The sequence below is a fragment of the Copadichromis virginalis genome, linkage group LG17 (genome assembly GCF_057382275.1).
Source record: "Copadichromis virginalis isolate Kocher_CV1m ecotype Utaka linkage group LG17, C_Virginalis_male_GT1.1, whole genome shotgun sequence".
NCBI lineage: Eukaryota > Metazoa > Chordata > Actinopteri > Cichliformes > Cichlidae > Copadichromis > Copadichromis virginalis.
Window position 1 is genome coordinate 3,804,414 of NC_140634.1, and position 11,742 is coordinate 3,816,155.

Genomic DNA, 11,742 nt, shown 5'->3' on the forward strand with positions numbered 1-11,742 from the left:
GCCCAAGGATACTTGACATGCAGACTGGAGGAGCCAATGATCGAACCACCAGCCTTCCAATCAGTAGGTGACCTGCTCCACCTCCTGAGCTACAGCCACCCTGAAACTGAAAAGGATTTTTCAGTTTCTGGTGTGTCAAAGAAGGCCAGAGTAGTAACATGCTTATAATTAGGTGCTGTCCATTGAAAATATAATTGATTGAATGTCACAAATATTAGCTGTAAGAGTGCAGTAAAACTAGGTGAAAATACCATGTCACAGACTATATATTATACAATTCATGTCACCCGACCAGTCACATGAGGTGGCCTAATCCTAAAATGTTTGTGATTTTTTTTTTTTTTAGCATCTAGCGCTTGCTATATGAAATACATTGTTCAAAGGGGGGGAAACAGATCTATACACGCAGGAGTAGACGAAATGAGGTGATAATATTCAGTAACCAATCGTTGTTGCAAAGGTGTGATTTTATTTTGAAGGATTATCGTGTTCTCTTCCAGGAGCGCGAGACTGAAGCCATAGCAAACATGGCACCCGGCACGACTCCTGTAACGGAGTCAGAGGAAGATCTTAAAATCTTTAAATCTAAAGGAGCTCCGATATCTTTACCGAAACATTCCTACTGGTTTGACTTCTGGGCTTTCGTGGTCTTTGATTTCGTGTTATTCCTCGTCGTGTATTTCTTAGTCCCTTAAAAGGTAAGAATGAGTGCGCGTGGAAGTTTCCAGCTAAAAGTGGGTGGCTACGGATGTTATCTAACTTTTTTTGTCCCACAGCTGCCGAGCCTGATATAAAAATGGGATTTAAATAGCGCTAATTTGAAACAAACAGTTTTAAAGTTAGTATTGATGCAGCTGTATCATAAATACCATTCTGAGAGCTCATATTCAGTGGTTAGCCAGCTGGTATCAAGATTCAAGATCACTTCCTTGGATCTAGTATTAGCTATGCAACGTTTGCCTGAAAGGTCTTCAATTTACAATGTAAATTGTACTATTTTTAAGAATTTACACTCTACACTTCCTGTGTAGGGTGGGCCGTTATCGCTCTAGAAAAGTCATGTGCCTGTCTTCGCTAATTTTGATGCAATAATTTAACGTCATGCTTTTATGTGCTTTTCGAAGTGCATGATACGAGATATCCGGTGTAGAAGCGCAGTGACTTTTCCCCGTTACTAATTTTCTTCTGTTATCGGCTCCTCGTTTTGTCCAATCAGCCCTCCATATCCAAAATCTATTTCTATTACTGCTACACTGAGACACGAACAGCTAATTCTCCAGTTTGAGATGCTGGAAATGTTATTGATTAGAATGTATAGATGTATATATGTAGTATTTGTGATTATGCATTTGTGTTCCCTGTGTTAGAACTTTGTTTTCAAAGTACTTCTCTTTGTTAAAGGTTGGTTCCAGGACTTTGGAGCTTGAAGATGCAGAGTGCTCGCCCTGCCCTGCCCTTGGAAATGCTAACTCTGCTTTGAATCTAACACCATGTGATTGGATGTCGTACATCATTTGGCTGCATAACAAACATCTGAACTACAGAGCTGCTGTGACTGGACTATCCTCTTTAATGCGTGGAATCAGTTTTTCTGTGGGGGCGAGAAACATTTCAAGTGCTGTATTGTTGAAAAGTCACAATGATGTCATCAGGACTTACAAAATGCTTTGACCAGAAAGTTACTAAGACACTTTAAGTGTTGTTACTGTCAGTTGTTAAGTAGTTTTATTAACCCATGTTTTATTAATAATGTTTAATTTTCTGGCTTCTTCCTAGTGTTTTGGTTTTGTTTCCATGTTTTCCTGATCATCACCTGTAAATAAATCTGACATCTCCAAATGAATGTATTGTCATATCAAGCTATGCGATCAATAGGTGTGGGACCCATATGGACACCAGAAGATTAGCGTCCACCTTCACTCGTGAAAGAACAATGCTGTGTTGGGAGAAATACTAGAATGCCAAAGTCATGGAAATTTGCACTTGGAAAACACTTCAAATAAAGTTTTTTGTCTACTTGGTAAATTACAACATTCTGTTATCTGTTGGATGAACTTCTCATTTATCAGCATCACATCTGTTATTAGGATCTGAGTTCAGTGTTAGGTTCTTATACCACTGGCAGTGACTGCACTTTTGAGACCCATAAAGCGCAACTGTTTAGCTAATGACTTAAATGTTTTGAATTAACCGGGGCTGCTTTTTTTTTTTCTTTACACTTTTGGGCACTTGTTAATGCTTTTATTTTGGAAATCACACATTGGCCCACGTGTTTCCGCTTTGCGTTAGGGCTAATAGCAAATTAATTGCTGGTTGCAGCTTTCTAGTGACTTTTTTAAAGGAATTCGTGTAGTTTGCGTTATGGAAAGCGGTCCAGTTGAGAGCACAGGTCCGTGTCACAGCAGCGTTCATTGGTACCGCGAGCCAGGCCGCCCATGTGTGTGCGCGTTAGCTCCTCGCCGCGGCTAAATGCAGTGATTCTAGTTAGCTATGCTAATGTAAACATGGAAAACTTAATGGGTTAACCGTTAATACTTAGGTTCATACAATATGTTCACTGTATTCGTGTTGTTTTTTTAAGTAAATTTGTTCTTAGTGTTATGATTTTAAGTTAGTTAATCTGTTTTTAGCTAATTTAACTGGGCTATATTCAAATACTGTTCAACATGACTAAATTTCTATTTCTGATATATTGTGTGAGTAATTAAATATACTTTCAATAAATGGCAACATTAAGCTATCTTGGAAATGTTTGTAAATATTTTGAAATAACTGGGAATTTTTAATCGATTGCTTGTAATATGTGGCCATAAATTCACCTGAGTCCCAATTATAGAAACAGTACTTTTGTACTCTCAAAAGGTTATTGGACTGTTTTGCCAACAAGTTCAACTTTTATCTCGAAAAACAGGTTGGATGTTTTATATTATTTTTTGCAATCCCGACATGTGTTACAGTGCTGCTTTGGAGAGCAGTGTTTTAATCTAGGCAGCACCCTGAAAAACACCCATTTTTTCCCACCTTCATGCATCTCTCTGATGTTTCTTTAAGTTCCTGTGAAATATTTTGTTGAGGCTTACGTGGCTCACAACGTCTTGAGAAGACTAGACTTCATCTATACCCACAGTAGCTTAGCACCTGTGCACCAGCGGGTTCACAGATGATTTTCTTGTAACTTTGTCTCTTGGTGCTAAATTATAAAGATGGTTTGCCGAGCTGTCACAAGAGGACATCTGACTTTCCAAAAAAGACATAACTCTCTCCACTGTGTGTGTTTAATCAGATATATTCCTGCCGTTGTCATCCCTAAGACTGCTGATCCCTCCTATGCGGCTGATTTCTGCAGCCATGTGGCAGGTGGCTCAACGGAGGGATGTTCTCGACTATGAAAAGCTTGATGAATTTGTGACACTGGTCACAGCATCAGTTCCGGACCTGCTCAATCCGAAGCAACGAGGAAAACTGCTGCTTCGGCTGCGAGCCAGAGTGAGTCAGTAGGTGCACAGAAATGCATTCCACTCCACAAGTGGGTAATCCAGTGACAGTAGCTGAATGAATACCTTCCTGTTGCTTCAGGTTATACTTGAGCTGTGCAGAAATGAGGAAACAGCCAACATCCTGTGTGTACAGCCTCACCTAGAGCGAATCCACCCACCGGGATACACAGGAGTAAGTGTTAGCACCATTTTGAACAAGTCCAAAGTCCAGGTCCAAAGTTGTGTTACTGTTAAAAGTTCAGTGAGTGAAGACCTTGCAGAGGAAACATTTCATCTGAACTCACCTCTAAATCCAGCATCAGAAGTCTGATAACAAACTGTGAAAGGCGATACATTTTGGAAACAGGCGTAGTCTGTTGGTAGAGTTAAAATAGAGCTTTCTGAATGCAATGAGCAAAGCTGCGTTCAGAGACAACATATTTTATCAGTATTACCAGTAATGTAGCTGCGGTGGATTGATCACATTCAGGGCTTGTGTTGCTGTTAGTGTCATGTGGAACGTTTTACTGGTTGTGAGAGGTATGGATTAGTTTAATCTGCATATTCTGTAGAGAGGGAGAATGGCTTCTAAAACAGAATAATGATTCTAATCACCCATTAAATATGCAGTGGATGATCAAATATAAATGTTAGCTTTCCAAGATCATTTTTCATCCTTTATCATTATTGTTGGTCTGATAGTGACGAAGATCTCAGTTGTAATGATTTCTTTCAGAGTGGGGATGCAGAGGTGGATGCAGAAGAGGCCATCTTTGTGGAGCTAACCCAAACACTCCTGAAAGACCCAGCAGAGAGGGAACATTTTTACCAGGCAAATGCTCTTAGATGTAGCCAATCCATGTATTTCTTATCTTCTTCCTTTTAACTTTTTTTTGTATTACTAGCTGTTAATGTTTGTTCTTCTCAGGAGGTTTTCCCCACAGAATATGGCCTCAGCTATGATGCGGACATGCAGCTGCTTGTGTGGGAGTTTCTCTCCAAATTAGAAAGACTTCTGCCGGTGCCAGACCTCGGTCAGGTAGGCCTACGTGAAAGCGTAATATTGGCCATATAAGATTCATTATTATTATAAAATACTGTTCTATACATCAAACACTGTTGAATGGTTGGGCAGCAGTCACCAAAGGTACTGAAGATGAGTAACAGTATTAGTAGTTTGTGCATGTAGTATTAAAGATATACATACATTTTTCCTATCTTTAGCCTTTTCAGTGTTTGTTTTTTCTTCTTAGTTTTCAACTACTCAGCAGTTAATCAAGTATTTTTTTTCATTGTTTGGTCGATTAAGAAATTAATTACCAGGAACCTCCCTGATTTTCACCAGCATTCACTGGATTTTACACGTTTGAATTTGTACCCACAGGGTGAAAACTGTCAGTGCACAGCTCTGCTGTAAAAGTGTTGCATTTAGTTGCAGTTGGCTGATTGTTAGTAGGACTGTGTCTTCACTCAGTACTCCCCAAGACTTCACTGACTCACCTGAATGAATATCACATTGAAGGATTACTGTTTTAACACACTGTGATCCTTCAACAAAGATCCAGTCTGTAAGTAAACAGGGACAGAACAGGTTTCCCAAGAAGCCAGGTAAAAAACCAACAGCCAGAGTGAAAGCAGTCCAGTGATACATGAGAAGATGATCTTGAAGGTGAGATTGGGCAAATTTCAATCAGATAAAGTTATTTTATTTTAGTGAGCTGGTTCCCAAGACTATTTGGTCACGTCTCATATTTAATCACCATTCCCCCTCCTTCTCTTCAAAACAGTTGTCTTTTGGAATTTAAACTTCTTCAGACTGAATCTTTTTTTTCCATAATCAAACAGACTGTTTCCTGGCTTACCTCTGCCCCCTCTGTGCTGAAGGACTGCTTGCAGGTGTTCTCCAATCCCAGTGACTTCAAGTCTCTCCTGCAACACCACAAATGCCTTGAGCACCTCAGCACCCAAGGTAAATCAGTTAGTCACTTTAAAGCTGTTCAAGGTTTGCTGTCTCACTTTTAATAACTGTCATTTAAAGTTTTAGATGAGGCATCTACACTTTAAGGTGAGTTTTTCTCTCTTTTTTTGTTGCACATTTTAACTTTTGTGTTTCTCTGTAGGCACCACAGTGGAGATGTCCACCCAGGTCTTTGCCTGCTCAGAGTGTCCCTTCTTCCACATGCAAGAGTCCTACCTGCTGCAGCACATTGAGCACAGCCATCCTGAACAATACGCCAAACTCCAGAGGGCTGCACAGACATGTGAGACCCCCAAGAAGACGTTCCCTCCTGAGTTCCCAAAGCCCTTCCCCATCCACAACAGGCCCGACCCACACACATGCCAGGAGTGCGGCAAAACGTTCACGCGGGTCTCGGACGTGACTCGTCACCAGCGGACCCACACGGGCGAGCGCCCGTACACCTGTGAGGAGTGTCGGAAGGGCTTCAAGAACTCTTGGGATCTGACCAGACATCAGCGCATCCACACTGGAGAGCGCCCCTTCCTTTGCTCTCATTGTGGCAAACGGTTCACTCAGATGGGGCTGCTCAAACTGCATTCTGAGCGAACAGCTTGTGGCCAGACCTGCAACCCTCAGCTAGACCTAACAACAGAGGTGGTGGTGACAGAGGTGGTGTCAGAGAAGGGGGGCGGTCAGTATAAATGCCAGAAATGTGGTGAGAGCTTTAGCAGCATCCTGGATCGACTGAGGCACAGGCAGAGGCACATCGTAAGGCGTCAGTACAAATGTCCCATGTGTGAGAAGATCTACGGCCGAGCCTCGGACCTGAAGAGACACCAGATGAAGCACACAGGTGAGCGGCCATTTCCATGCAAGTGCGGGAAAAGCTTCACCCACATGTGGCTTCTGAATAAGCACCAGCAGACCCACAGCAGAGAGCGTCCCCACCCCTGTGCAGAGTGCGGAAAGAGCTTCACGCAGCTTCAGATCCTTAACAGGCACCTCCTGACTCACAATGGCCAGCGGCCTTTCCAGTGCTCATACTGTGAGAAGAGCTTCACCCAGCTGGCCAGCCTCACACGCCACGAGAGAATCCACACAGGGGAGCGGCCATACCTCTGCACCACCTGCCAGAAGTCCTTTCTCACTCACGGAGAGCTTGTGAGGCACCAGCGCATCCACAGCAACTTCCGGCCCTTCAGCTGTCCTCAGTGCCCGAAGAGCTTTAAAACCAAGCGCGCTCAGAGTGAACACTTCCACAGCCACATAGGCGAGCACCCGTTCGAATGCGGCCGCTGCGGAAAGAGGTTCTCCAAGTCCACCTCGCTCGTCCGACATAACCTGACTCACACGGGGGAGCGACCACACTCATGCTCCCAGTGTGGGAAAACCTTCCTGACCTCTGGGGAGCTGCTCCTGCACAAACGCACACACACTGGAGAGAGGCCGTACCCTTGCTCTTACTGTGAGAGGAGGTTCAGGTGCTCATCAGACCTCAACATACACGTACGGACTCACACCGGCGAGAAGCCACACAGCTGCGCATTCTGTAAGAAGGGCTTCTGTACGTCTACGAGGCTGAAGAGACACATGCGCACACACTCAGAGAAGGTGGATTTATTGAGTCCTTGAGCTATTGGGAGAAAATCACTTCGTTGCTCCAACATAACTGTTGTCATTTAAAATAAAAAGAGCCTTAAATTAGTTCACTGTGTGTATTTTTTTGTTTTGTTTTTTGGCACTATATTACTGTGTTTGTGCCAGGGGAGCGGATCTTTGCTGCGGACCAATTTTTGGCGCAACGTGTTTTGGGGTTTGAAAGCCACAGATAGGCAGTATTTTGAGAAAATGTATGTCAGCTGTTCCAATACTCATGACACATAAGATCACTAAGGGTTTTTGCCTACGTTGTCCTCCTCCTCTCCTGGATTGCCTGGAGCTTTCTTTAAGTGTCTTCCCAGCTTTGACAAATGGCCAGCTGGAATAACCACATTTACTCAGGGCCTTTTTGACATGGTGTTCTTCTGCTTTCCTGGCCGCTCTGTCTGTGGGGATGGTCCTGAAACATGTTTCCCACTGATGCCACTACATGGAGGATTTATGGATTTATGTTTTGGCTTATCAAGAAAACCATTTGTAATCTTTAAAAGCACAGAAGCAGAGAGCAAAAAAAGTGTAACATCTGAATTACAGAAAAGAGGAGGATGGCTAAAGAAATTTGAATGAGGTACAGAAAGGGAAGTTACAAAAGTGGAAGAATCTGGAAGAAGGATCTTGAAGACAGATTTTTTTTTTTTTGTTAGATGAAACCACTGGCACAGGATGAGGACTGCATCCAGTGTGAGCTTGTGTTAAATTACTGTGTTGTTAGTGTTTTACATGTTGATTAACTCATCCATCTGTGTAAATATCACTGGAGCAGAATAATAGATTACAGATCATCTTGTAGGATGTTAGCAGTCCGCTCAAGCTGGACATCATCTATACATTGTCTCTAAAGGTACATCAGCAGTGACTGCTCTGATATTTTGGCTCATCAAATTGAATTAAAGATTAAACACGAAGTCAGTGGGCTGAATATCACACTGAAGCAGGCTTTAAATGTTTGCTTTACAGCCCAGTCTTAGACCCTCCTGTTTGTTGGATAGCTAAGTCTGGAATATTTTTTATTCTGTAGCAGCATATTCATGACAGTGAACTGTGTTATTTTGATTGTGCTTTAAATAACTTGTAGAGGTCTAAAGAGAGACAAAACATGTAGTTCAAAAGGAAAAAGAAAGCTTGGGCAAGACGCTTTACCCTACTGGTGTTGGTCAGAGAGGCCGATGGCACGATATGGCAGCCTCGCTTCTGACAGTCTGCCCCAGGGCAGCTGTGGCTACAACTGTGGTTTGCCTGCACTAGTGCGTGAATGAATAGTGGAATTGTGAAGCGCTTTGGGTGCCTAGAAAAGTGCTATATACAGTGGCTTGCAAAAGTATTCGGCCCCCTTGAACTTTCCCACATTTTGTCACATTACAGCCACAAACATGAATCAATTTTATTGGAATTCCACATGAAAGACCAACACAAAGTGGTGCACACGTGAGAAGTGGAACGAAAATCATACATGATTCCAAACATTTTTTACAAATAAATAACTGAAAAGTGGGGTGTGCATAATTATTCAGCCCCCTTTGGTCTGAGTGCAGTCAGTTGCCCATAGATGTTGCCTGATGAGTGCTAATGACTAGAGTGCACCTGTGTGCATCTAATGTCAGTACAAATACAGCTGCTCTGTGACGGCCTTAGAGGTTGTCTAAGAGAATATTGGGAGCAACAACACCATGAAGTCCAAAGAACACACCAGACAGGTCAGGGATAAAGTTATTGAGAAATTTAAAGCAAGCTTAGGCTACAAAAAGATTTCCCAAGCCTTGAACATCCCACGGAGCACTGTCCAAGCAATCATTCAGAAATGGAAGGAGTATGGCACAACTGTAAACCTACCAAGACAAGGCCGTCCACCTAAACTCACAGGCTGAACAAGGAGAGCGCTGATCAGAAATGCAGCCAAGAGGCCCATGGTGACTCTGGACGAGCTGCAGAGATCTACAGCTCAGGTGGGGGAATCTGTCCATAGGACAACTATTAGTCGTGCACTGCACAAAGTTGGCCTTTATGGAAGAGTGGCAAGAAGAAAGCCACTGTTAACAGAAAACCATAAGAAGTCCCGTTTGCAGTTTGCCACAAGCCATGTGGGGGATACAGCAAACATGTGGAAGAAGGTGCTCTGGTCAGATGAGACCAAAATGGAACCTTTTGGCCAAAATGCAAAACGCTATGTGTGGTGGAAAACTAACACTGCACATCACTCTGAACACACCATCCCCACTGTCAAATATGGTGGTGGCTGCATCATGCTCTGGGGGCGCTTCTCTTCAGCAGGGACAGGGAAGCTGGTCAGAGTTGATGGGAAGATGGATGGAGCCAAATACAGGGCAATCTTGGAAGAAAACCTCTTGGAGTCTGCAAAAGACTTGAGACTGGGGCGGAGGTTCACCTTCCAGCAGGACAACGACTCTAAACGTAAAGCCAGGACAACAATGGAATGGTTTAAAACAAAACATATCCATGTGTTAGAATGGCCCAGTCAAAGTCCAGATCTAAATACAATCGAGAATCTGTGGCAAGATCTGAAAACTGCTGTTCAAAAACGCTGTCCACCTAATCTGACTGAGCTGGAGCTGTTTTGCAAAGAAGAATGGGCAAAGATTTCAGTCTGTAGATGTGCAAAGCTGGTAGAGACAGACCCTAAAAGACCGGCAGCTGTAATTGCAGCAAAAGGTGGTTCTACAAGGTATTGACTCAGGGGGTTGAATAATTATGCACACCCCACTTTTCAATTATTTATTTGTAAAAAATGTTTGGAATCATGTATGATTTTCGTTCCACTTCTCACGTGTGCACCACTTTGTGTTGGTCTTTCATGTGGAATTCCAATAAAACTGATTCATGTTTGTGGCTGTAATGTGACAAAATGTGGAGAAGTTCAAGGGGGCCAAATACCTTTGCAAGCCACTGTAAATGCAATCCATTATTATTATATAGATTAGAAGTCTCCAATTATCATTACCACCAAAGGTGGTTGAGAACACAGGGCTAAGAAAAGCAGCTGCTGGCCAACCAACTAGATATAGTGGTGCTTTGGAAGGAACAGAAGATCACAGCTGTGACATGTGTGGCAATCCCAGCTGAAAGCAACATCAGGATGGAGCACAGGAAAAGTAACAGTGGCTAGAAGAACAACTGGTCCCGGTGGCAATAGAAGCATTAAGAGCTGCAACTGCCAAGCTGTAAGATTGGCTCTAAAGATTCCACAGTCACAGAGGTCAGAGACAGAGGTGTCTGTTCAGAAAACTGCAGACCTAGGAACAGCAAGGATACCGTGCAGAACCTTCAAACTTCCAGGCCTCTGGCAGAGGACCTGGGCTTAAGAACCATGCTCTAACACTACCTCAGAGGGGTTAACTGTAATTATAAGACAATACATTTCAGGACATTTTGTGGAATAATGAAAAAGTAATGTAATGAGTGTTGTAACAATAATAATCACAAAATTGTATCTGACATAAAGTGTCCACATGATTTTCACATGAGTTGTCATGGTAGTCTGTTTTGTACATTAATCCTCTACAGCACAACACAGAACATTTTTAAGCCTCAGGCCCAGTACATGTGAACTTAAATGATCAATCAGAATGTTTGGAAAGGTATCTAATTTCAGTTCAATAAGATGTGGGAATCACTATGAAGCGTGATTTGAACATCGGGCATCCTTTTCTGACACAGTGACACGATCGCATGATGTGAGAAGAAGGTAAGAATATTTCCTCCATCATATTTAAAATGACATAAACTCTAAATCAAAAATACGTGTGAGTGTAAGAAGATGTGGAGAGCGTTTTTGTTTTTAATTTTGCTTTTTTTTACTTTGCCTGATCAGAAATTCAGTTTTTCTTTGTGCGATAAGGGGTACTTTTGTGGAAGACTTTGATAACTGTGTGTTTTTTCATAATAATATTATTTCATGTAGCACCAAGTAATAATAATGATATCAGATTATTATTTTTACAATCCTAAGTTTACATTGGAAAGTGTGTCCATCTGTCTGAGCTTCCAGGTGTAGGGGCACCTGAAAATGAAAATGTGGTTTTAAATGCAAAATTGCTCAAAGTCTGTGCAAATCCAGTGTGGGATATCTCAAAAGCATGAAGAGAAAACAAGGAAGCAGAGACCCACAGCGCCCATCCTTGAGTCTAGTTCTGTCGGAGCTTTCTTTCTGTTAAAAGGGAGTTTACCTTTTCTACTGTAGCCATGTTCTTGCTTATAGGGGCTCGTCTAATTGTCAGGGTTTTCTCTGCATTGTTATAGGTTAATTGCATTACAATATTGAACAAGGCAAGATGCAGGGTTCCCGGGTGCACAGAAAAAACAGAGGTAATGTCTATAAAGTGTAATGTGCGGCTCTGTTTTACAGCACAAAAGAACTGTTTTTATTAAGTTTCACACAGAATGACAGCAAAGTCTCACAACATGAGAATCAATATGACATTATATTGGACAATTCGAACTTAAGCCTGTATCAAGCCATAAAGCTAAATAATCTAAATGTGTTTTTTCAATTCTTTGATCAAAATTGGTTGACATTTTTGGACGATTTTCTTATGTTTTTATTGCTTTCCAACAATTGTGTAATGATCTATGAGTTAGTAATTGCCTCTGTTTTATACAAGCCTAGTTGCCTAGGGGCAAGTTGTGGATATA

At 42.2% G+C, this 11,742-nt stretch overlaps 1 protein-coding gene across 2 annotated transcripts; it reads left to right on the forward strand.

Moving 5' to 3' along the window:
• Positions 1-480: 480 nt before the first annotated feature.
• LOC146688787 (uncharacterized) lies at positions 481-7,140 on the forward strand. 2 transcript variants are annotated; one of them, XM_085437101.1, is made up of 8 exons: positions 481-698; positions 1,402-2,389; positions 3,284-3,486; positions 3,577-3,669; positions 4,213-4,308; positions 4,405-4,515; positions 5,322-5,445; positions 5,597-7,140. In XM_085437101.1, the coding sequence occupies exons 2-8, from the start codon at positions 2,362-2,364 to the stop codon at positions 7,066-7,068; spliced, it is 2,127 nt and encodes a 708-aa protein (XP_085293227.1). In that variant the 5' UTR covers positions 481-698; positions 1,402-2,361; the 3' UTR covers positions 7,069-7,140. The 2 variants fall into 2 exon arrangements, with proteins under 2 accessions (XP_085293227.1, XP_085293228.1); XM_085437102.1 differs by having other exon boundaries at positions 3,312-3,486.
• The last annotated feature ends 4,602 nt before the right edge of the window (positions 7,141-11,742 follow it).